We start from the raw sequence: 27,026 nt of genomic DNA on the forward strand, positions 1-27,026 counted from the left end.
CTTTAAGCCTCTCTAAATTAGCTGGTTCTCTGGGTAGATTTGTTTCCATTTCGTTGCGCATCTCTGTGTAATTGGGTCAGCTGGTGGATGTGTGTGCGTGTGTGACAGCATTTGTCAGCGTGCTTGTTGTGTGCGTATATCTTGTGTGTGTTGTTTCAGCTTGGCCAAAGCCATCACAGGGGGTCCCTGTTCATTTGGGCCGGCGTCTGGCCGTATGGTACAAAACAGTTTGAAATGTGCACATACACAATCACACAAACACACGCTGAAAAAGCATCACAAGGGAGCACTTACATTGCACAGCATGCAACAATGTGCACACTAACACAAATTTAAACACAAACATGTAGAGAAAGTGGTATGAAAGAGAGCACTAGAAACACGTAACACAGGGTGCATACAGAACACACACACACACACACACACACAAACACATGCAGCACAGCGATATGCTGGTAACTGTTGGACACTTCACGTGTTCTAATGCAATCTCTGTCTCAGTGGGCCAGAAGACTTAAATCTGTCCCCTGCAGAACACAATACGTGTACATGCTGCACAATCCACTATTCCCCTCGCACACACTCGCTACAATGAGCGACTGCAATCATAAAGCAGTTTACATCACAGTTCTTAATACCTCTTTTAAAATGCCTCCTAACTAACAAGATTTGGCACACTAAATCATTATACTAAATTTAAGAGGACCGTGTCTATTGTTAGATTTTGCGTAACAACAGAGAAGAAACATTCTCATATGTTAAGTGTCTATTACATGTCTATTACACATGTTTATTATACTGTTGTAGCGTTGTTGGACACCACATGTGCTTTTTACTCATTTGTGTAATGAGAAGCTCTAGGCCAGGATGCCCCTCTCAATTACACATCCAGTTTCCCTAACAATGCTTTGTGTGAATTTAGTTCTGCTGTATTGTGTTACATTTCTATGACAATGTGTGAAACTTATTCTTACAACTTTAAAACCGATTACTCTTGATAAGTGTATGAGTCTTTGCTGTTAAATTGTTGTGACAGACTGAGAAGTTTCCTGTTAAATGTGTCCTGGCTCGTGATCAAATAGGACAGAGCACAGTGTCACTGGTAACAGAGCAAGCAGGTGCTTAAAGAGTGCAAATAAAAATAATAATAAAACTGCAATGTACCCGCAATGTCCATGATTCGATTCCAGCTAAAGACCTTTGTCATTACTCTCCATATGCATCCATAAATGACATTAAGGATTAAACTTAAAATGGTCAAGAGAAATACATTTTTTGTGTTTGCTATTTAAGAAAAAGGATGAGGTGGCAATCTTGAATTGTGGCATTACTTCAATTGATACATTTTAACTTGCAGCACACAGGTGAAGGCCTCTGAAAAAAATGTTGCCAGGGAGACAATTTAGTTCAGTGTGCAGTCTTGTGCAGGCGCCTTTTCTGTAAGTAATACTGATATGATATGATTTACTTTCACTTTAAAGGGGTTCTAAAAAACAAAACAAATTTATGACAAAAGTCCTGCTTTTCACTGCAGTGACAGAATACAAAGACTAGTCGTGTGTTAATAACTGGGACCATATCAGCATTGCAGCCAGTTTTCACACCTGTCACATTAATACAAACACACACACACACACACACACACACACACACACAGAATAGCCTTTATCGTACAAACACACATAGATCCACATGCACATACAAGTAGCTTCACAAATGCCACAAACTGTACACACACAAGTGCGCAGATGCTCATAAGCTTCACAATCAGTTCTCACTGGTTCCCATTTGCCCTATAACCACAAGAAAACAAATATAGGCCTCCTGGATATGTGTGTGTTGGTCTGTGTCTTTGTAGCAACTGGGGCGTGAGAGAGGGCTATCCTGTGTGTGTGTGTGTGTGTGCGTGCGTGCGTGCGTGTGTGCATGTGTGTGTGTGTGTGTGTGTGTGTGTGTGTGCGTGCGTGCGTGCGTGTGTGCATGTGTGTGTGTGTGTGTGTGTGTGTGTGTGTGTGTGTGTGTGCGCGAGCGCACGCCAGACTGTTGTGCGGTCTCGGGTGTAAACGTGCAGTCAGGACTCATTTGGCAGACAAACAGGCCGCAGGGTGGCTGGGGAATCGACGAGTGTTTGTGTGTGTGTTTGTTTTTATGTGTGTGTCTGATAGAGCAAAGGGAAGAGAAAAAAGAAAGAGAGCACAAGAGCAAGCAGTAGAGGTTAAGTCTGCATGACTGCACTGCAGCCTCTTTCTGTCAGACCAATGTATGGCACACACACATACCTACACACACCACACACTTTCTCTCCCTGTAGCTTCATAGATACAAGAGAGTGTCCTAATATTTTAACAGACACACACCCTTATCCAACCAAATACATAGTCATTAACTTGACCTAATGCACCTCTTACTTAATCCAGATCATGTACAAACTTGTGTTTAGTAAAAACAAAATGAATATCTAACCCTGTCTCCTAAAAATGAAGTTTACTGTATATACTACTAAATGGTGTTGCAGGATATGCTCAGTAAAAAACGTAAATCCAGCCCAGGAATTGTTCCATTCTTACACAGCACAGAATATGTAGAGCTTATCCCAAAGACAAAAGCATATATCCAATAATAATGCTGTCCATGGAACACATGGCTTTACTTGCAGGTTGCGTCCTATAGCATTCTTCTCTTCTTTAAAGTTTATATTAATAATTTATTTTGTTTTGAACTTTGTTTCCATTGTACATTACTGTACATTAAGCTCAGTCCACCGTCAGCACAGTAATCACAGGCTGTACAACATCCACACATACACAAACATACTCCCACACATAGTATGAGATCCCTTATCAATGGACAGAAAGGAAATGTAATTAGAGCCAAATAGGGAACCTTCTTTTGTCAAGTGAAATCACAGGTATGAAAGAAAGGTCTCCACCCCTCCCACCACCACCATCTCTCCTAACACCTCTCCCCCTTTTACTTTCTTCTCTCCTCCATCTCACTCTTTCTCGTGCTCTCTCTCTCTCTCTCTCTCTCTCTCTCTCTCTATTCATCAATACCTCTCTCTCTCCATCATCAGCACTAAATTCCCATTGATGTTTCTTTTCTTCTGCTGTATCGATCGCTTCATGAGAAGGAGGGGTGGAAGGGAAGAAGGGAGAGATGGCGTTATCTGTTAATTAATTTGTCCTGAAGCTGGCCGCCTATTAATCAGACAGATAAGAGGCATTGGATGGCTGAACAGCGCAGACAGGCTGGTGGAGAGGGGAGGGGAGGGTGGTCGGGAAGGCCCACGTACATACACACACACAGATAGAGACGCACATGCAGAGCCTCACAGAAACGTGTATGGGAATGTATGCATACAAACATGCTGATATAACAACAAGTCAGCGCACCTCCAGTACAATTATGTATATTGTATTTTTATTACGTACACACTATGAGCATACACATATTCACAAAATGCATTCACATACCACACATTAACCTACACACGCACAAACCACATCCTGATAAAAAATCATTGATGTACCTCAATAAGAAAAGCTGCACTTTCAGCTCAATAAATTAATCACATGGGTTTTAATTATTTGTTTCTTTGTGTGTGTGTTTGTGCACATGAGTGCATTTTTATGTGTAATTGGGGAGATGTTTGTTGATGTATGAGGTGTGTGTGTGTGTGTGTGTGTGTGTGTCTGTGTGTGTGTGTGTGTGTGTGTGTGTGTGTGTGTGTGTGTGTGTGTGTGTGTGTGTGCGTGCCCACTTTTTGAGCAGTGTGTGCCCCCACTGGCCCCAAATCAGATTCAACCAAAGGGATGTGTGCCAATTGATTGAACCCTGCGTGCTGGTCCTAATGCCAGAGCACTGAAAACCCACATCTACACACACAAGTTAGAACACACAATCAGTGACACCATTAAATGATATTAACCACTCACTCATGTATTCTTCTCTTCACTTGACCCTGGGGTTTAAACAGATTCAATAAGTGTGTGTGTGTGTGTGTGTGTGTGTGTGTGTGTGTGTGTGTGTGTGTGTGTGTGTGTGTGTGTGTGTGTGTGTGTGTGTGTTAATTTTAGCAGTGCCCACGCTTATTTCCGCTGACCACGATGAGTGGTGAAGTCCTCGGGACCCCCTAAAGACATCTGCCTCTTTAAATGAGATGTGTGTTTACATGTGGGTGTGTGCATGAAGAACCCCTTAAGAAATTCACCTCTAATCCCTTCTGATGGTTTCATTAAGTAGAAGAAGACACTGCCAGTTGGCAACAGAACTACTCCCTTCACTGTGCCGTGTGTGTGTGTGTGTGTGTGTGTGTGTGTGTGTGTGTGTGTGTGTGTGTGTGTGTGTGTGTGTGTGTGTGTGTGTGTGTATGTATCAATCATACACATTTGGATTCATTCCAGTGTTTTTATGCATTTATGTCTATGCATATCTGATACTGTATGTGTGCCTAACTACTGTATATATGTGTCGCACGTGTGTGTGTGTGTGTGTGTGTGTGTGTGTGTGTGTGTGTGTGTGTGTGCGTGTGTGTGTTGGAGATGTTAACAGTTATAGATAGAAGGAATTAGAGCACATTACATACAACAATAGCCTGCAACCTGGACATAATGAGACGCCTGCCATTACCCATCAACACACTGTGAGATAAGAGCCCCTAATGCACATGCACACAAACACACACCAACACACACTTTGAAACACCTACCATCTCAAGAGGAGGCTCATGGCAGCAGATGTTGGAGAAATATCTTCCTTCTCATCTGCCTGCTTCTCCTGGCAGGATGATTTTCTCATACACGCACACACACACACACACACACACACACACACACACTGGAGGGCTGCAGTGAGGTCTGACAGGTGTGTTCACATGGGCCACTGTCTTTGCCTTTCCTATGAAGGCTTGCACACACACCAAAACACACACACACACACACACACACACACACACACGTAGGCAGACAGGCAGGTGTGAATGGACAGGTGTGTGAGGAAAGGACAGCTGTGAGGAAAGGTGTGAGTGGGCAGGTGTTCCATTAAAGAGATAGATAGACAGAAAGAGAGACAACAAGCAGGAGTCTGGTGCGCTTAAGTAAGAATGTAATCAAAAGGTATTAAATAAGGAAGCGAAAATGACAAAGAAAAAGCAAACCAGTACCGAAAGTGAAAGTGCAGACAGAATGCAGCAAACAAAAAATGTAAAACAGAGAGAGACCCTAACAGACAGGAGATGCAGACAGAGATGTATCAAGATGGATGGAAAGAAGGTGAAGCCAGAATCAGACACACAGATGGTCAGTCGTAGATAGACACTGACAGATAAAAAGGCATGGATTGCGATTGGAGAGACAGACAGATATAGACGTAGGCAAATAGAAAGACATGGATTGACACTGGAGAAAGCAGGAGTTTTGAGGCCATAGCAGCAATTAGTGTGTGTCTTTGAGCATTGCAGCAGCGATGGCCAACATTGATCCATGGAGGCTGTGTCAGGGGGAGATAAGGCCTGCCTTTCCCCAGAGAACAGCCCTGGGCATAGGGGAGAGAGGAGGAGGAGGACTCTGGACAACTGGACGGAGGGAGGGAAAGGAGGAGAGCTGATCTTGACCCTCTCACTAGCTTTAAAATAAGCTTTACTCTCTCCTTTTCATTCCCTTGGCTCCTCCTTAGTTTAACTTTATCAGCATAACTGTTTATTAGAAACAGTTTTTACAATAGTAAAAACCTAGTGCTTAATTTTTTGCTAACAGTTTTGGGGGGGGAAAAAAGAACAATCCTCTATCTTGCTTTTCTTTTCCGTCCCAGGTTTCTCTACGCTGTCTTTGGCAGACCAGATGAGTCTACTGCAGAGTGCATGGATGGAGATCTTGATCCTACGTGTGGTGTACCGCTCACTGTCCTTTGAAGACAAGGTTAGCCTCTTTCGCTTTATGTTTGCTTCTTGCTCTGATGAAATATATAAATATGCATGTTTATTTGCAACCTCTCTATCTCTGTGTCTCTCTTTAGTTGGTATATGCCGAGGACTACATAATGGACGAGGACCAGTCGAAGCTTGCTGGACTTCTGGACCTGAACAATGCCATCCTTCAGCTGGTCAAGAAATACAAAACTATGAAGCTAGAGAAGGAGGAATTTGTCGCTCTCAAGGCCATCGCTTTGGCTAACTCAGGTTTGAAATTTTTCACGTTTTTATCTCTGTGTGTTTAAGTTTGTGAGCACGCGACTGGTGGAAAAAGAGTTAATCCTAGGAATCTCCAGTCCCATGGGACTCATTTAAACTGAACCATCAAAGGACTGATTTCATTACTCTGCATCTAAACACACATACACACACACTTCCCACTTTCACTGTTAAAGCCACACGCATTTCTCTAACTCTTAATAGTCACACAAGCCGATGATTATTTTAAGCATGCATACACACGCAAAAGTACAAACATACATCTTCAACCTGAAGCCCACTTCCCACCCTCAAACAAAGTGGCGATCCCTTTTACAATTAGCATAGTCGTCTCTTCAGATGCCTGTTAAATAAGCTAAAATCATTAGAACCCAAAGTCTGTCGATAAAGCCCCCTCTCTGATGTGTCCAGCTGCATCGACAGCTGACTGACACACGCTCACACACACACACACGCCTTCTTCCTCCCATGACCCGTATTTTGAACTTTGTCTTGGAAGCCAGCCAGCTCTTCAGTACTCTTTAATTACAAGGGGGGAGCTGTCAATACAATGTGTTTAAATGGGAGAATGCAATGGGAGAGCTTTGAATAAGGAGGGAGGGCCCTTTTGTTCTGATTCTGCCACCATCAACACACGCACATACACCGACACATTCACACACAAACACACTCACGTTTTTCTCAAATATTCCAATTTCATCTCTCTGACTCATACATAAACGCATACTATAACATTGGTGTGTACTTAAATGTGAGCCATTGAAAAATGTTTGCTCACACACATACAGCACACACTGTCATGCACATGCAGAAAATATTGACATGTTGTTTTCCTGTGGGCTATGTGACAATCAATCTCTCAGCTTGGCCTATTCGTGTGTGTGTGTGTGTGTGTGTGTGTGTGTGTGTGTGTGTGTGTGTGTGTGTTGGCTTATAAATGTTGCTGACTGAGTTGGGAAAGCTGGCTTGTTCTGCCAGCTGAATAACAGTGTTGATTATCATGATTATGGTTATGATGCCTTATTTGGTTAACAGGTGTTACATAGTCCTTGTTGCCTCTGAGATTTCCAATGGCCTAGATTGGTTAACAGGTCTGGTAGAGAGTGAAAGAGTGGTTTAAATGTTAAAGGTAATGTACACAGATGTATTAGGTACACCTGTACAATCTATTGCAATTCAAAACAACATTACGAAGCTCATATTACTCAATTATTGCTGTCACTGAATCAGAAGATTTTCCTTATCGATTAATCTGGCAATTAATTTCTTGTTTAATCAGTTAATATTTTGGTCCATAACAGGACATCTTCAAATTTCAAGTTTTATCTGATCAACAACCCAAAAGCAAATATTATTTGCAATTTATTGAGCAAAAATGTAAAAGAAAAAGAAAAAAAAAAGAAAAAGATAAAAGCAGCAAAACTTCAAATTTGACAAGCTGGAGCCAGAGAATGTTTTTGCTTGAAAATCAGCTTAAATGATGAATACATTATCAAAATGGTTGCCAGGAATATCCCAATATCAGTATACTTACTATACGATTAAATAGTATTGTTACTGTCCAGCTGAAGGCAGATGAAGCGCTGGAAAGGTAGGGGAAATGTCAAACTGGAGTATTTATTTTATTCTGCAGTTGGAAATTGCATGTTGTTAACTCATTCTGGACCTTAAATCCCTTTGCCAGTTTGGCACATGCAACGCAAAAAAATATCCAGATAAATCAGGAGAGTAATTATCCATTAAAGGCTTAGCTCACTGTTGAGAAAACTCACATTTGAAATAGTCATTCTTTTAACTGATTGATATTGAAACAGCTGACGCCCAAATAAGAACTTTGCATCATTGCCTAGACTCTCTAACTGCTCTTAGAGACAACAGAATGCTAGCATTAGCATTTTGAAGGGCACTGACACTAATTAATTCACAGGATGCTAATCGTCTGCATTAATGAAGCCAAGCCTTAAGAAATGTTAGCAAACGTGCCCCACATGTAGAGACAGCTAAACTAGCCATTGGAAACAAAAGGCATGTGTGTCTGTGTGTGTTGTATGTGTGTCTGTGCATTCATTTATGTGCGTGTGTGCATTGTGGGTTCCATGTTAACATGTGTGTTTTAACAGCCTCATGTGCTCATTAACGTCTGCTGTTTTACTTGTGAGTGTACTGCGGGTCATAGCACAGGCAGCAGCCATGTCTACCAGCTTAAATACTAAAAAAACAGTATTAATCAAAAACAGTGTGAAACTCATTAAACTTCATTTTAACTTATGGTCATTATAGGCTGTACTTTAGGTAACCACTTATTACAAATCCAAGATTAACGAGGACAAGGTGATTGGACAAGGTGGTTTTTTAATAGCGACCAACAGTAATACTCATTAAATGTGTACATTAAGCATGTGTTTATTATCAGTTTGTTTTTAACTGTGCAATATAAACTCTGCACAGTTTATATACAGTATTATCTTCTCCTTTAACAAGAGACACTGCCTCAGGGGCAGCTAAACATTTGGCCTGAAAATGTTTGCATCGAAATCAAAAAAAAGAAAGTTCAAAGCAAAAGTAAAGGTGAGTCACACTGACAAAATAGAGATCTGCAAAACAGAAGTTTGTATTGTGTGTAAATTATATTTTGTTCTTTTTGTATAAACAAAAAAGTTAATTATAATCCACCTTATTACCCTTAAAGAATATAATGTCCCCCTCCCCCATACCCCCATACTGCTTTCCACTGTGCAAAATATCATCAAGCAGCAAAGTATGCTAACAAATCCAGACGAGTGGACCACCCACTCTTATTTACGTAAACTAAGGAAAAAGTAGAACATTTGTGAACAGATAAAAGCTGAGTTTTCTATTGATCTCTATAGAATCCAACCCACTGACTGGTCTGGTCCTGCATACTGATACATGCATTACACTCTATAGATCCAACACTTTGTATTTGATTGTGTTTGTGTATGTGTATGTCTAAGCATACACTTGTGTGTGTGTGTGTGTGTGTGTGTGTGTGTGTGTGTGTGTGTGTGTGTGTGTGTGTGTGTGTGTGTGTGTGTGTGTGTGTGTGTTCACACATTTTATCTGCACAATATAATTTTATGTTTCACTTACCATTAAATGCACATTTGTGTAGGTTTATACTTTCTTTGCCGGGGTTTCTAGTGTGTGTGTGTGTGTGTGTGTGTGTGTGTGTGTGTGTGTGTGTGTGTGTGTGTGTGTGTGTGTGGGTGTGTGTGTGTGTGTGTGTGTGTGTGTGAATGTGTGCGTGCATGCGTATGTGTACTAGTATTCAGCAGGTCTGAGCATGTGTTTGTATAAGAAGTATTGTATGCTGTGAGAAGTACCATATCATTGTTTTAAGGTGTCTACGTGCACTTATAGGTCTCATCCCCTCTTCAGATTTGTGTGTGTTAGTGTGTGTGTGTGTGTGTGTGTGTGTGTGTGTGTGTGTGTGTGTGTGTGTGTGTGTATGTGTGTGTGTGTGTTGGGGTGTGGTGGCCTATCAATAGTTGCCTTGTGATTATTATTTAACATGCATGTAGTCATTGATTGGAGACATTGATCGGAGGTTGGGAGCTAAAGGCCAGCTCACATTAAGACTTTGCCTCCCTAAGGGGCAATATGGAGCATTATTATTGAGGGACATTCTCAGCCTCTACTGCCACATATGCTGAAACACACCTTACATGCCAGCTCAAAGAGAGATTACAGATGTGTGCAGCCAAATGCTTATGCACGCACACACACACACACACACAAACACACACATACGCACAGACTCTTAGGTGTTCCTGCATCTCTCCATCATTCTACAAGTCTATCTCTTTTTTCTCTGCCCACTTGTCTCTTTGTGTGTCCATTCATCACACCCACAGATCCACACTTTAAAGACACAGAAAGGAGCAGCCACTGATTTTAAAGCCCCTTTCCTGGATTTAGTTTCAACTAGAAATTGTAGGTTTTAAATCTATATTACAGAGCAATGTTAAAAAAAGTGTACTGACATTTTTGAAAGATTGTTTAATTGTAAAGTAGGCCTACTATATTCATGATTATACTTTAAAATATCTAATTGGTCTGCAGTGTAAACACTGAAGTTGGTTTCTATTCAAATTCAAAAGTAGAGAAGTATTTTGCACTTTTTTGATGTATGTCAAAATCACATTTCACTACACCGTCAAGAACCCTGAGTTTGTGGCTTTCAGTAGCATCCCTGCATTGAGCCTGTTTGGATTTTGGATTGAATCTTTAGCACGTTTCCCCTTTGCACCACTGAGCAATGACACAGCAGACAGAGGGGGCACAGGTACTGACAGAGAAACATACTCTTGTAAACATCATCTGAAAGAGTTATCTGATAGCTTTCTGCACTGCAAAACATGTCTGCCTTTATTTCTGGAAAATTCAGAACATAAGCATTCAGTCAGCACAAGAGTTCACTGCATGCTGATGCTTATTTTAAATGCCTTGTCCAATTGCATCATACTCTAACAATAACAAATAAATCAAACCATAACCTCCTATTTTCCTTTCATTAATATGTTTCATATAAGAATTATGTGAAGCATATACATTAACAATATAAATGTAATTTCCAGATTTAGCCTAACAAACAAAAGCTGTGGGCAATACTACAAATGCTGAATCAAAAAACTTTTTGTTCCCGTTTGAATTTTAGTCGTGAATCTCTCTTCCTTCTTTCTCCAGACTCCATGCACATTGAAGACGTGGATGCAGTGCAGAAGCTCCAGGATGTGCTCCACGAGGCCCTGCAGGACTATGAGGCTGCCCAGCACCAGGAGGATCCCCGCCGGGCAGGCAAGCTGCTCATGACCCTCCCCCTGCTCCGCCAGACCTCCACCAAGGCTGTGCAACACTTCTACAGCATCAAGCAGGACGGCAAAGTCCCAATGCACAAACTCTTCCTGGAGCTGCTGGAAGCCAAGGTCTGAGGACGGAGAAAAGATAGGACAGCTAGATGCCAGTCTGAATCTCACTTTGAAGGACCTCTTGCTCTTTTACACGCACACACTCTCACACACACACACACGCACGCACACACACACACACACAGAAATATGTCCCTGAAGTACGTCTGCTGACACACACCCCTATGAATAAACAAGTAACCTACAGTAAACCTCTTACCTGAACCCCTACACCTCCACCGTCTATGACAAAAGGGCGCTCACTTGACCTTTTGTTTTTGGGGAAGATGCTGACAGACTGGCATGACCCGCATATTACCAAGGGAAGAAGATATTTCCTTTAAAAACTATTAACAATCACTCAACAGTTACCACAGTGGCTCCGAACATTGAAGATGGCAAAACTCTTATGCATTTAATAACAATTAAGATGTTATTAAAGACAAACGCTTAAATGAGGACACATTTAAAAGAAACTGAAAACTCTTCATTTTAGTTCTGAGAGACTGTAAGACTGCACTCGTGTCTCCTTTTCCCTCCCTATTTCCCCCGACAGAGTTTTTTAAGTGTTCAAGAAGAAAACGAGTGGAGAAAAAAAAAAGAACACTAAAGAAGTATTAATGACGTTTGTTGTCAAATTACATGTACAATGACATTTTGATGGATGGACAGAAAGAAAAGAAGAGGAGATTTGCCCTGCCAAAGAATGGAGCTCATCCATTCAGAGGATGCCAGTAAACTGACATAACCCAAAAGTGTTTCTGGATTGATCTACCGGTGGCTTTCAATGCTGGGCCTCAAGAGTGCTGCTGGTTTTCTGTTCCACCAGTTATTTAAAAATCTTTTTGGTTATTATGAAAACCAGCAGGGCCAGAACCAGGATTGGAAACCATTGTTGTAAACACTTTCTGGTTCTCCCTAAATTCAGTTCCTGGTTTCCCATGACTCCCCTACTTCAACTGAAACTTTGCTTTTTATTTGTTGTATTTGTTGAGGACCAGTGACCCTGGCCTCTCAAACCTGTCAGTATAACCATAGAATTAGTGTTTGAACACTTGACGTGGCTGAAATGAATGTTTCCAAATATTCAAACCACTTGAGGTGTGATTGACTGACAGAGTTTAGTCAAAATATTACTTAAACGAAATAAGACTTGACCTATACTGTCAAGGATGAATTCCTGCTTGTCCAACTGGTAGATGTAGGCTCAGTCCACGTTCTCTGTATTTATTCTGTCAAACACTCCTCTTGTGTTTGGACGTCTGTTTGAAACCTTTTCAGCCGCTCAGTGGCCCAGGTTTGTAGCTCTCCACACACAAGTCAGTAGAGATTTCAGTCCGTCAACGTGCCATTAAGAATAGTCCAGCCCGTGCTCATTACCCAAACTCCAAACAACTGCAAAGTGTCACTTCAGTACTACCCTCCTTGCGCCGTTGCATTCACAACTTCTAGCTCATCTCTTGCGTCAGCACAGAGATATTTTTGTGATTCATTCAGGGAGTGATGGGGGCGCTTCAGTCACTCAACGCAATATAAACCAGAAGGAAAGGTGTGCTGACAAAACTGAGTGAAGAACAATTATTGTTGCTTTCAAACTCCTTATTTATTTTTTTTTTTTTATTTCTATCTTGAAAATAATCTTAGCAATGATACCAGTATTAGGGTTGTAAATAACTGTCATCCTGTATATGACATATAACACGGCTTTGTTTTTGTTATTAATATTGTCTTCTTAAAATTGAATCAATCAATATGTCTTTGCTTTTTTCTATCAGCTTGACCACTATCAGCAATTATCATATATATATATAAATATAACAAGTAATGTATTAACAAATCAGCGTTTATCTTAGAAAACTCTGAGCAATAGTGGATTTTAAAGGAGGGGTTTGTGCATATGGACTAAGTCTGCAATATTAACATAACGTGCCAGTCTTAATTTTGGGAAAGAGGATGGGGATTTGAGGAGAGTTTGTAGCTTCTCTTTCTCTCTGTGTAACTTGCCATAAGCTATTAGATAACAGTCAATATGTCCTTTGTTAGAGAAAGTTAAACAGGAACAAATATGGACCAGAAATGTGAGGATAAGATGTTAATGCTGCTGTCACATAAAAGCTGCGTGAAGAATGGTTGTCATGAGGGCCGAAGAAGTAACACAAGCAGCTAAAAGATCAAAACTCCAGTTTGCAATTATACCATAGTTCTGATGTTTGCACCTTTCTTGTGACCAGGCTCTTTTTGCTGTCACTTTTAATCTGATTAAAACAAGCTGACTGTTTAAAATCAGCTGTTCAGTCATACACAGTTTTTGTCCTTAAGGCGTATGTTTCTTCAGCCATGTGGTCGAGTGTGGGGACCATCAGAATAACCTAAATCTGGATCTATGCTGAGGGAAACGGTGCTAGCAAAATCAAAATATCATCCGAAAATAAAAATAAAAAAAACACACACACTGACAGTTTCATGTTAGCTCACTATTCCACTTCATGTTGTTAAGACACTTTTTTAAATTGTAAAGGACATGTTTATGTGTTGGTGAAAACCAACAATCCTACCAAATACAGTCTAAATTGATGAAATGAATAATAGCTAGTCTTCAGAGTCATTTGTATGGTGGAATCCATTACAGGTGGTGTTTTTGCTTATTTTGTTTCTTAGCTTGTCTACTAGTTTGTGTTGTACTCAATCTACAACATAATTGGTATTTCAAGTGGATGATCAAAGTTTATTTTTGAAAAATGTGAATTTAATTACCTTAATGAATTAAACCTGTAACCACAAAGACTTAAATTGGTCATTTTTATAGTGATTTCCAGGCATTTAAAAACAAATTCAATGTCAAAAGTTGCTTGTTTATTTAAGTGGAGTATAAAACGGCAATAAATGGAAAGCTGAGCTTACAGGAAGCTGTCTGACATTTTACAGTCAAGTGAAGAAACATTGATTTCAACGTTGTAGTGAGATTGTATGGCTGACTGATCACAGCTTTAACAGGTAAAGACAGTCAAAGGATTTTTTTTATATCATTGTGTCATTTCTAGCCGAATAAGAATGCCAAAATGTGTAATGTAGATGACGGTGTAATCTAATATAAAATGGCAACTTGTCACAGCTGAGGAGTGTTGCAGTTTAAGTGTAGTTGATCTCTAACATCACACGCTCTGTATCAAACATCAGTATTATTAGTAAGGGGTATTTTCTCAGCCTTCTTAAACATTGTATATTGTAAATTATACAGATTATAATTCTAACATAAGACATTTTATTGGAAACAAAATCGAGAGTAAAAAGAAAAGAAAAAAAAAGTAGTTCAGCCTCGATGTGTGTTTCATGTTCTCTGTTTTTTCTATCAACAAAAAACCCTGTTTATTTAGTTTTATCTGGGTTTTTTTTGGTTTTAAAGTCTTTCTGTTTGACCCTTTCCTCCTCTGTTGAGTCCTCTAAGGCGTTGCTGTGTAGTTTTTCTTGTGGTGATTCCCGTTCTTGTGCCGTGTGCTTCTTCTTTAGACAACACAGAGTAGAGTAGAGGCCATGTTGTCTGTCTGTCGGATCAGTCCGCTGGGGGTCTGGGCACCGGATTCTCTCTCAATGAACCGAACCGGATATAAGGCTCTTCTTCTAGAAACGTAACTAAAACACCAAGATCAAATTACAGTATTCATCTTTACCAAACTATACATCAATAATGAAATATTTAGTATCTAAATGAAGAAACACCATACAAGTATTTAAAAAGGGATCATTTGTGTAACTTTCCTGTAGAATAAACAATATACTGTATATCTTTAGGTTTAAATAACGATGAAATGAAAAGGACATTTGAGTAATTCAGAACTGTAGGTGACTCTTTTTTGATAAACTCGCTGTACATAACTGCCTTCCATACAGCTCGGCTCAATCATCTTTACTGTTTCAGCTGTCAAAAAGAGAAAAGATGAAGATGAAAAACTTTTTTTCCCCCATTGTTGTGTCCTGTTTTCAGCTCATTCTATCTTGTTTTACAACAAAGTGACTGGACATATGAAAGTCAGGACAAAAGTTTTTTTGTGGGTTGATGGGAAATGTTAAAGAAAAAGCTTGACACGTTTAGTTTGCACTTGCTGTTTCTCTTCACCATGCACTCATTACATTGTGGGACATGTTTCTGCTTTGGCCCCAGAATTAAGAACCACAAAGTCAAGATTTAAACTCAAAGTCTCCTTTAATGAACATGTTACTATCCTCATTGTACCTCTTTATACACATGTATAGATTCTGCGCTACAAATAGCATACATTCAAAGATTATAGGACTCATCAAAGGTCTTAAACATGAACATATAATGTTTTTAGAGAGGAAATATACATACAAATTATTTCACAGGTGCATAACATATATTTGTAGGCAAAATCCCTAATGACAGAGTTGAATTTCCTCATTTGATTGTAACTGAAAACACGTTTCATTGTCAGAAAGATGGTATTTCTTTTCGACCACTGTACATTAATGTAAAAACTATGGAAGAAAGGTGCTCTTTTCTTACTTTTCTTTCTCTTCTGTTCCTATTTTTATTTAGTTGTCAGTTGTCAAACCGATCCTAAACAATGCAACACGATGAAAGATGTTACACATCTCCCTGAGGTTATTAAGGCTGAGCTGGAATTGGTTAAAAGCTAAATAAATGTTAAATGTTTTGAAATGAATCAAGTTAAATTTATAAATTAGCAAATATTGATATGTAGTAATAGATGTTTCTAAATTAACTTACATATCAATTTGTTAATCAAGTAATTTATTTGAAAATGATGGTCATGACAGGAAATGGTTCACTGTATGCCACTTTGTTTTGCTCGTAAAAAAAAGAATAAATCTACCAGCTAATATCAGGAGGGAGATTGTTTGATTCTTTCAAAAGGTTTTGGTATAACTCGCTGCTAATAGCCAAGATATTATTGAGATGTACAAGATTAAAGTGTTTTCATACATTTTTTGTTTTGTTAAAAAGCAATATTTTGATGACTGTGCAATGACGAGACAAGAGTTGCACTTTTTTGTGTTTTGTGTTATACATCTAAGTGCTGTTGTAGCTCAGTTAGTGTTAAAACCATATAAATGACAACAAACCAAACTGGTATTTTCTATGAGGAGCGTTGAAGAAGGGACTGTCTGGGTTTTCGCAGAGCCATTGATAGAAGGAGTTTGACCTGGTTGCACTTTGGGCACCATGTTTTCGCTCTCATCTGGAACTTAGATCCATTAGCTGCAAAAACTCTATGTAACAATAGCTTTTTTTAGCTGGAACAGAAGGACGAGTTATTTAGGGACAAAGCAGAATTGTCCATCTTCCATGGCTACCCCTGAAATCTGCTAAGGCCAAACTGTGTCTATCTACAGCTCCACAGTGTTTAGTCATTTAGTTGTATTTAATCCCCAAATGTAACTGCCACTTGTGCTGCAGCTAACCCTGCAGTGTGATTTTGAAAATGTGAAGAAAATATTTAAGGGAGAGAGAGAACAATGACACATTTAAATACAAAGGATATTTAAAGATTAAAAAACCCTGGCATGGTGGAGAAGAGTTGTGTACGAGAGAAGACCCTCTAGTGTTATTAAAAACATGTCCGTAGATTTTAGATGTGCTTCACATCAGTAAATAAAAGAAAGAAAAAAAACAAAAAAACAATAACCTGTATATTTTTGTGACGTGTATCATACAAGTGTGCTCCAACAATAATGTCCATTTGTGTAAATGTATTTATTTCACATTGTATATATTGTTCAATGCAAAAAGAGAGACCTATGATTCTGTAACTTAATCTACTATGGGTTGAAACATTACATGTGTTACTCCAGACTATGCCTTTCAGGATTATTACAGTAGAGCAATATCAATTAAAACCAGGCTTCCAGTTTTGACACCTGTCTTTTGTCTCTGATTTATACACACATTTTCTTTAGAGGTACCAAACAATAAGCACATAATTTATGAGATAGTTCACAGAGCATGCATTCCTAGTTTCCAGCAGTGCTGTACTTGGCAAGATTATGTTTACACCTCATACAGACAGACAACAGTCATGAAAAAACACCACCCCATTAATTTAAATGAGGCCAGGCCGGCAGTGCAGCAGGGTTGCCAACGCAGAGGGCTCCGGCAAAGAAAGTTGAAGCTCTACTTTTTACAGAATCATCCAGCAATGGTGTTGCGTCGGCCAATCAAATACTTGCGTGCATGCCTAGATTACTTTGTAACTCTAATGTCATATTTCTTCTACTCTTTACCTGATGATCGCTGTCTGTTAAGCCTTCAAACTCATATATATGTTATTCAAACTGGACTTCTTGGATCATTTTTCATGTCTCACCAGTACCTACTGTAAAGTAACATACCCCCCACCAACCAGAGTGGTCAAAGTAACCGTACAGATCCATTTTTGCGACACGACTGAAGCGTGGTGTCGCGACGTCACACATCCATGGTTGATGCTCCACGCCCTTGACTGGCAGCTGATTGGACGAATGCGTCACGTGGGTCTGGCTACTCCCGAATTTCAAAACGACCATCATGGCGGCTTGTTGAGAATACGATCTCGACGATTTTACGAAAATAGTTCACCGAAACATGTTTCTGAAAACATTTTAAGCGAGAAATAGGCCATGCAGTTGCTGAATCTGTCTTCATTTCAGATCGACAAAGGTCAGTTTGAAAGATTTTCGTCTACTTCTATTGAATAGTCGCGTCGCATTCAACAGATTCATTTAACGGCACGTTAAAGTCGCTTGACGTCACCCATAGGAATAAAGTGGAGTGCGGCACGACAAAAGCGTTGCACGGCCATGTGGATCCGCACCGTAAGAATTCACTTTGTTCAAACAATCCGACTAGAGGACAAAAACATCAAGTATGATTGATAGCAATTGTGACTGTCCATACAAACAGGAGAGAAATCAAACACTGTGCTCTAACCAGAGACCTTACCAATGTGGCCAAGAAATGCACCATATACAACTTTTGTGTCATTTTTGTAAAAGTGTTCAAGTGCTTTATAATGCATTTTGGCAACTTTATTAGAGCTGCAGTTGTCAAGGGAGAGGGGAGATGTTTCTCATTTATTTGCTAAATGCTCATTTATCCAGCAGTCAAAGGCATTCAAACATGGATTTAAAGGTGGCTACTGTCACACCGTTTTTTGTTCTTTTAACTACCATCTTTTCATGTAAAGTAAAATGAAAGAGAATCGCAAAGAATGAATGGAAAGAGTGAGAGGGAAGGGAAGAGGGGGAGGATGGAAAAGGAAGTAACAGCTTGCTCCGGTGGGTGGCTAACTACTGTCCATTCTGAATGGCCAGATCTCCTGTTCTTGCCAAGGGCACTAAACACATACATACACACATACACACACACACACACACACACACACACACACACACACACACACACACACACTGATGTAAGACATACTGTGTACAACGTTAAAAATAAGGGATTTTACAAAAGCATAAGCAAACATGACTAAAAAACAACAGAGGCTTTTCAGACTTTATCTCTCTCTTTCTCTTTGTTGATTCTTTAACTGTTGTGTTTTACGTAAATAATTAGCCTCTTCTCTATTTTTTTTTCTTCTTTTTATTTTTACTCCATTCTTTCTTGCTCTGTCAAACTAACATACTTCCCCATTTCTCTCTCTGTCTCTCCCCCCTAATAGCCAGCAGCAGTAAATGGGATGCAGAGGCCAGATATTTAATGTAGCAGAGAGCCGTGAAGAAGCCTTTTTCTAACAGGGGGAGCCCTGACCCGCAGGCAAATATTTTTCAACCAGATGACATAAGAAGATATTAGTGGAAAGAGAGCAAGATTTTTATTCCTTTTTTTTCCTTCTGCCTTCCTACAATTTGTCTCTCTCTTTTCTATTTGGGTTGCTGCTTGGTCACCCAGCTCTCTGCACATACGTTTTATTTTACTTGCTCGCCTTTTGGAGTTCATTTATTTTATTTTATCTTTGATTCATTATTATGATACGATAAAAGCTACTTGAGCATTTCAGCTGCTGAGGGGCTCTTATCGTTAACCTTGTGGAACGCATGTAAGAGTGGGCTCCACATGCCGCATCGCTAATGGCCAACTTAACTCCTCTCTTCTCCTCCTCCACCTTCTGTCTTCATCTACATCTCTCCTCCATCTCTGTCTCTCTCTGAGCATCTTTCATCCCTTTATCTTGCTCCTCTCCTCTTTTCTCTCATAGTCCCCTCCTACTATATTTCTCAGTTTTTGTCTTATTTTTCAATGTTTCAGTTCAGTATTCAAATTGGTGGGATTTTTTTTTTTTATTACAAAAAAATAACACTCAGCACAAGTCTATTCTACTATGCACAGCAACTGACAGATGAATGACGCAGCTTTTTGCACTCAAAAGAGGATGTAACCCCGGTCTGTCACTGTTGATAATTGTGGTGAGCTGGGTTTTTCAGTGGTTTAAAACTCATCCGTCTGATAAGGCATTTTCAGTCACCATAGGCAATTCAGCCATAGCAGACATTATTTTGGGGGTCCCATAGGGTTAATATTTCAGCCCCATTTCATTCTCCATTTACATGCTTAACGTTTAACTGTTATGCCAATGACACACAGTTATAGCTTCCCACACCACCTAATGGCACCATTACTCTGGATGGTCGTAACTGCCTCACAGATTTCAAGTGTTGAACGTTACCAATATTTCCACAACTTAAAGGTACAATATGTAATGTTTCTGTATTAAAATGTTATATATTTTGTTGAGTTTTCTCCTTACACTATCCCAAATATGTCCAACAATGTTCAAACCCAGAGAAATCTGTAATTTTATTTCAATGACACAGGACTTTTCGTTTGGTCGCCTGTAAGTGGCGTCAAAAAACCGTTGACCCCTTCTAGTTACTCTAACTTCTGTCAAAACACGGGATACACCAGATGATGAATTATACTCAGTAATCGTAATACAGCTTTTTTTTCTGCCACACAGCATCATTTTGTCATTGATTACATGCCACTTTGCAAAACAGTAATACAGCAAAGACCTATTTTATTGATATACTTTAATATTGATCGATCCAGTTTAACATTACTACAATGTGCTACGTTGACAAATAGCTAATGCTAATGCTTGGTGGGTAGCGTTAAGGTTACAACATCGTTCAACACGCTCATAAAGTTAACTCGGTTAACAGCACTAGGCTAACCCACGATTAAGTTCGCCACGTAACGTTTGCTGTATAGATAAGACGACTAATCTAATGCTAATTTAGCCTTCATGTTTAGCTGTCTTTACAGTTAAATTTAGCCGACAAAAGTTGACTTTCCTGCGGTAACGACAGCTAAGTTTAGGCACCAAGATTAAAAAAAAAGGCAAGGGGCAGAGAGAATTCCGGGCAGCTAGGAGATTTTCACCATCACTTGTCCCCGGCCACCCCCAACCTCGATGTAAGTTTCTCTTTAAAACAATCAGTATGGTAAACAATATAAATTTAAAAAGGAATGAATTCAAGAACACTGAGAAAAGCTAAAATATGAGGAAAACACAAGGCTGAGATGTTCAGAGGTGTTCAGAGGTGCAATTGTCGTTGGTTACTTCTGTTTTGTCACAGCTGACAAAGAGGAATCTTCGTAACATCTAATCTGTTGCGAAATGATCAACAATATCTAAGCTATGAAAAAAAATAGAGCAATGATTATGGCCAGGGTAGACAACATGCTTCCAGTTGACATAAATTAGTTTAAAAAATGTGCTGAGCATCACGAAAAAAAACATGTCTGTGTGCACGAATCAATAGATTAAATTTCGTGACTATTTCTCAAACTACCGTGAGGCTGGTTTCTAGCCTGTTAGCAGTGGGGTATACAATGCAATGCTTGCAGCGTTGTTGTTTTTTTAAATAAAGGCAATGGAGCTCCATTCAAGTCCTAAGGGGAAGATCTTGCAGTTTTATTCCGAATTTTTTTATGTGGAACCTCATACTAGAGTCTGATTTCATTTCAGAGTGGTTTTTATTGGGTTTGAGAGAAACTCTGGATGAGATTTTCTCCTTCTAATATGGTGCCAAAAAGGGTCTGTCTCCAAGGATGACCATATCTGTTTTAGGCACTGTGACCTGTAAAGTGCTAATGTGTGGCAGCTTCACACTGATGGTGTTTCAAAGGCCTGTTTTGGGGCTATTTAAACTCCCCTGCGTGTGTATATAAATCTAAGTATAATTATTTCTATGCGTATGTGTATGTGTGTGGGTTGGTGGTTGTGTGTTCATTTTGGCATGTGTGATTTATAATTTTACAATCTTGTGGTCCACATGTGGCCATATGCACTACTATGTGTCTAAATTTCTAAATGCCTGTGTGTGTGTGTGTGTGTGTGTGTGTGTGTGTGTGTGTGTGTGTGTGTGTGTGTGTGTGTGTGTGTGTGTGTGTGTGTGTGTGTGTGTGTGTGTGTGTGTGTTATGTTATCCCGTATACTCTTGTATCAGTGGTAGGATTCCCTTGGGTTTCACAGGCCTTGTGACATGGACTCACGGTGGTAATGGCCTTTCACAGAATCTAGCTCCCCTGACACACACACACACACACACACACACACTGAAACAGAAAAGGAGAGTAACAGTGACGAATGAACTACTGCAAAAATATGGGCACAGATGGAGAAAAATACACAGTAAATATATAGTATATATATTGGAGAGTAAGTTATAAACATTACAGAAATGACTCATAAATCATTTATAGTTAAAACATAGTAACATAACAGGCTAATTGTTGTGAGTCCAAATCCTTCTCATGACTTTCGTAATGAATCACCCTCTGGTCTTTTTTCCTCTTTTTCCGTCCTCTGCTTTGTTTCTAAGTACTAACTTTGCTTTCTTCGTTCCTTGTCCTGTGCTCTCCAATCACCCTCTCTCCATCAAATCTCATATGGCCTACTACTCTACTTAGCTTACAAGCTAACTGACCACTCTGCTTGTAATTTATGGCCCCTCATTTGTGCAAACCTTCAATGATTTATTTGTTCAATGTTCTCTCCCTCTTTCACTCATCTCTTTTTATCTTTGTACACTTTGTCTCTTCATTCTTTGATCTTTTCTTCATTCTTTTTTTGTCATTCACTTTTTAAAAATCATTTTCACTCTAATCATAAATCACCTGTGTTCACTTGCCTCACTCCAATGTCTCGCCTCTTTCCATTTCTCCAACATCCCATTCTCTTGTGTCATCCAATTCTCCATCCTTTCCTCTCTCGTTTGCCATTCTGTCCCCCATCCCTCTATCTCGCGGGGTGTAAAGTGGCTAAGGTGGCTGCGTGTGTCTGAGCTGCATGTGCAAGCTATAAGAGGGTCAGCTGTCTATTTGCACTTTTAATGTCTTAACTCTATACGATGGGCCATTTATTCTCACTCTCTCCTCTCTCTTTCCCTCTCTCTCTCCCCCTTCCCATCCTCTTTCTGTGTCTATTGCTCTATATCTCTCTCTTAGGACAGTAAATGTTTTAACTCTCCATTCTATGGGCCATTCATTAAGTTAGTGTACTTTAATAAATAGTCTGATGTGTCACTGGCCAGTGAATTAGTGGCACTTAAAATCACCCACTAGTGGCCAATATATAGCTGGAAGGTTTGATATGCAGCGGCCACTTTTCCTCAGAAACCCAATTAGAGCTTACCAGGGCTGATATGTACAATAATAACACACGTGTCAGTATTAAAAGCACAAACCGTTTCACTAACTCATCACTGTTTACAGTTTGTCAAGATACAAGATAAGGTTCTGAAATTAAGTTCTGAAAAAAGTATGCATTTTATAAATATTAGTTTTTAGTTATTTTGAAATATTGAATAGAGTCCACATAATTATTTATTATAAAAGGATACTTTGCCAATTGAAACCAGTTTTGTGTCATTGTTGTGTGGGCAACACAATAGTGTTGTCACATTGTACACTGGCAAAATCACACAATCACGCACTGGATTACCTTATGGTTAAAATAAATAAATTAACAAACCAAAAAAATAAACTGGTGCAACCGAGTACATTTCTGACCACCAAACTTTCAACCTGAGAGGGCAGTGGAAAACAACTTTTTTTTACCTGGAATTAAAGTGCTCATATTATGTTCATTTTCAGGTTCATAATTGTGTTTAGAGGTTGTACCAGTATAGATTTATGTGGTTTAATTTTCAAAAAACACTATATTTTTGTTGTACTGCAGCTCCTCTTTTCACCCTGTGTGTTGAGCTCTCTGTTTTAGCTACAGAGTGAGACATCTCACTGTTCCATCTTTGTTAGGAGTCGCACATGCACAGTAGCTAGGTAAGCACTGCTAGCTAGTCAGTTGCAGAGTATGAGGGCGTGCCACGTTAGCAGCTAGGCGAGCATTATAACGTGTGTAACAAAGTGACTGTCTGAGAAGCCACACAGAAACTGACATTTAAGGAAAATACAACTTTAAGGGACATTTTAATACATTTTTCAAGCTCAAAGTAGTAAAAACCCAAGATTCAACTTATAAGTGAATGCAGAATTGCTGATGGCAAAGTGTTAACGGCAAGACAGTGCCTTAGCTGTACGTTTATTTTCAGAAGTGTGTTTTGCAGTCTCTTTTTCTCTACATTCTGCCCTTTCATGGTCAGAAATCAATTCAGCAGTAAGTTTTACTGCCAGCTAAACTTTTAATGTATAATTCTGTACTACACCGACAGTATTGTTGTGCCTATGCAGCCAGTGATGGGCAATATATACTGTGACTCTTTTTAAGAAAATAAATTAAAGAAATTCTGTGCATTTAGTAGTTTGATTCCCATGGGTGAATCTAAGTGATAATAGTTGCAGAAGTGCCCCAAGCTAATAATATAGCCTTGACAGGGGAAAGGTGATTGGCATAGACAAAATGTGTGTGTGAAAGACTGGATGATTTTGTGTATGTGCATTGTCAAGAGAGGCAGGAGGTTAATTCAATTCTATAGAAACGCAGCATGGAGGGGATTGGACGGCACAGCCCTGAGGGTGTCACTGGCCTCGCCCCCAATAGGGGACAAAAAGCTTGCGTAGACACACACACACACACACACACACACACACACACACACACACACAGACCCTGTGACTTAAGGGTATAAAATCTGAGAAGCCTTGGAAAAGCCAAATTGTTTTTATATCTAGTTTCTGGTGCATTTCATTTAGATTAAAATATATATCTATTTATAGAAAATCCCGCATAAAACAAGGACAAGAAAGAAGAGGACATTTAGAGAAGAGCAGTGACAGAGGACGGTAAGAGGGATTGAGGGCATGGAGAGGGGAGAAGGGAATAGAGTGAATGAAGGAAAGAATGAGAGTGGTATGTGTGGGAGAGGTGTATGAGAGGAGGACAGAAGTGACCAAAATAGAGTATAGACACCAGGGTGACGCAAGTGGCAGGGGAAAATGAAAGAGAGCCTAAATAAACCTTAACTCCATCACAGCAGAGTACATTTTCTGTCAGACCAGCATAGTTGTGTCCTAAGCATGTTGCTGTGGTCTTTCAGAGATTTTATGTATATGCATATTTGATGTACACTAAATAAAATGTAAAAGATGGAGTACAAAGACAGTAAAAAATGTCCATTCCAGTTCCATCCCCTTTTATAATATCTTGTGAAATGACTGGAGGGAAGATACTGGAAAAATATTAATACCAGTATCTAGCAGCCATAGTGATGATGCATCATGGTGTTGGTCTCTTGATGTGAAGGAATCTGCTGAGAATGTAATCACTATGTGAATCTATAAAAATCTACCTTGTCTGAGGTGATATTGTTTTTTGCACCAAAGTCATTAAAAAAAAACAAATGTGAAAAATGTTGATCTTGTTGTTATTCATACGCTGCGGAGGTTTTGACCACTAACCCACTAACTAGTTTTATGACTATAAATCTGTTTTAATGTATGTATTTATTTTGCCTGTGAAGCACTTTGTGACTGCCTGTGATAAGTGCTATACAAATAAACTTTACGTACTTACTTACTTAGTTAGCAGCGCTATGAAGAAACATTTTTACAAGTGTGTCCCATTTTGTTTGTGTTGTGCACACCAACAAGCACGTACATGTGCCAGCATGTATTGAAGTTTTTTAGACCTCAAGGGTATACACAATATGTTTACCTATATGAATACATGCTAACATACGTGCACACAAACAAGCGCACACACACTGAAAATAATCTGAAATCAATCGCAGCCAAGTGATAAGCTTGCACTCACCAATATACACCTGTTATTTAGGAGATAAAATGGCTCTTGAATGCATGTGTGTGTGTGTGTGTGTGTGTGTGTGTGTGTGTGTGTGTGTGTGCGTCTGTGTGTGTGTGTGTGTGTGTGTGTGTGTGTGTGTGTGTGTGTGTGTGTAACATCTCCATATGCACAACCTAATATTGTATTTTGCTAAAAAACACACATTCCAACCATCAATTTATTCCACTTTTCCTAATCAGCAGCGAGGCCAAGGATGTCTCCATACATATTCATGCTGCTCTGGAGACTCAGAGAGACGATACATTTACCATATTACCCTTAATGTTATTAGACCAGCAAACACAATTTAGCCAAATACAAGTCATACATTAGTAATTTAGAAAATGAGACAATATTAATTGTGCGCTCGTCATCCGGTTTTAATCCCGTTTGTGTGATAGCACTTCAATCTCTGGAATTGAATGCATCTGGCTGAATAAATTAGTACAATCAATGTATGACTAGATTCTCTGTCATGTGGACACACTGTGTGCAAATCTATGCAAATGTCTTATGAGGAGGGTATAAGAAGAACTCTTCTTGGCTAACAAAGCTCTTGATGATCACAGCCTATCTGACATCATTTTCACCCTCTCAGAGGGAAAGAAGAAGGTAAAACAAGGAAAAACTCTTATCTGGGTAAATGATCACGGTATGTATGTGAATGTTTGCTTGTGTAGAGATGCACAGACTGCCCCTCTCTGTCACTAGGCAGTTTTTCTTGATTCATTTAAGCATTGAAAACATATTATCATTTTGTTGACCAGTGAAGAAATCTGTCATCATGATTCTTTTTTTCAAATGTATATATGTAGATAAGGTTATGACCTTTTTTGAAAATATTTCAGATCAAGTTCATTGTTTTCTTCCTCCACTTTCTACTTCCTCTTCTTTCTTTCCGTCTTTCACTTTCTCCATTTTTTCCCTTCTCTACCCCTTTCCTTCCTACCTCTATCCTAGCCCCTAGCCACCTCCCCTCTCCTCCTCTCCCCTCCCTTTGCTACTCTCTGCCTGGTATTGATTAGAAGGCGAACCTCTAATCTCCTTAGGTCATTAGGAACACTTAATTAAAACCTAGTTAGAATGCCTTTGTTCAACCAAAGCAAATTGCAGCTGTTCAAACGCGATTAGTATGATAACGTAAAAACTTGTTGGCAGGGAAAAATATAAGAGAGGGTCTTTTTTGGTGGAAATGTTTACACAATTTAAATGCAGAGCACTTAAGCAATAAGCACACATTGGAAGTCTAAACTACTGTATACTTGAGCCAGTGCTTCTGCTGTGTGTTGATGGGATTGTTTAGGCTATATTTTGCTAGTGGATGTTCAGCTTTATGAAACTAGAGGATTAATGCATGTATCTGGCTTAGGTTAGATTTATTCAAATTTTAGATTTGTCTAACATTGGTTGTTTTATATGCTTGAAGTAAAACAAACAAAGATGCAGAAAAAAAGACAAGGTCAAATATATAATAAGATGTATAAGATCTGATGGTGACAGTTTTTTCTTGTTGTCATGTTCACACAATCAGTATTAGGCTATATACCCTCGCTTTCATATACAGCTAATAGTGCAAGTAGCATTTGAATTGCAAGCGATAAAAGAGACAATTCCCATCAACTTTATAGTTAAGTTACTTTT

General features: G+C 39.3%; 1 protein-coding gene across 11 annotated transcripts in view; it reads left to right on the forward strand.

Moving 5' to 3' along the window:
* esrrga (estrogen-related receptor gamma a) overlaps window positions 1-17,010 on the forward strand; it is a 174,553-nt gene extending 157,543 nt beyond the window's left edge. For 10 of the 11 annotated variants that reach the window (XM_035999364.1, XM_035999365.1, XM_035999361.1 and 7 more), the window contains 3 exons: window positions 5,809-5,915; window positions 6,013-6,175; window positions 10,895-11,139. In XM_035999364.1, coding sequence (XP_035855257.1) covers window positions 5,809-5,915; window positions 6,013-6,175; window positions 10,895-11,139 — 515 coding nt within the window. Of the gene's footprint in view, window positions 1-5,808; window positions 5,916-6,012; window positions 6,176-10,894 lie in introns of all 11 variants that reach the window. The other variant, XM_035999359.1, reaches the window with a different exon arrangement.
* Window positions 17,011-27,026: the final 10,016 nt, after the last annotated feature.

This window comes from Sander lucioperca, chromosome 3 (assembly GCF_008315115.2).
Source record: "Sander lucioperca isolate FBNREF2018 chromosome 3, SLUC_FBN_1.2, whole genome shotgun sequence".
Lineage (NCBI taxonomy): Eukaryota > Metazoa > Chordata > Actinopteri > Perciformes > Percidae > Sander > Sander lucioperca.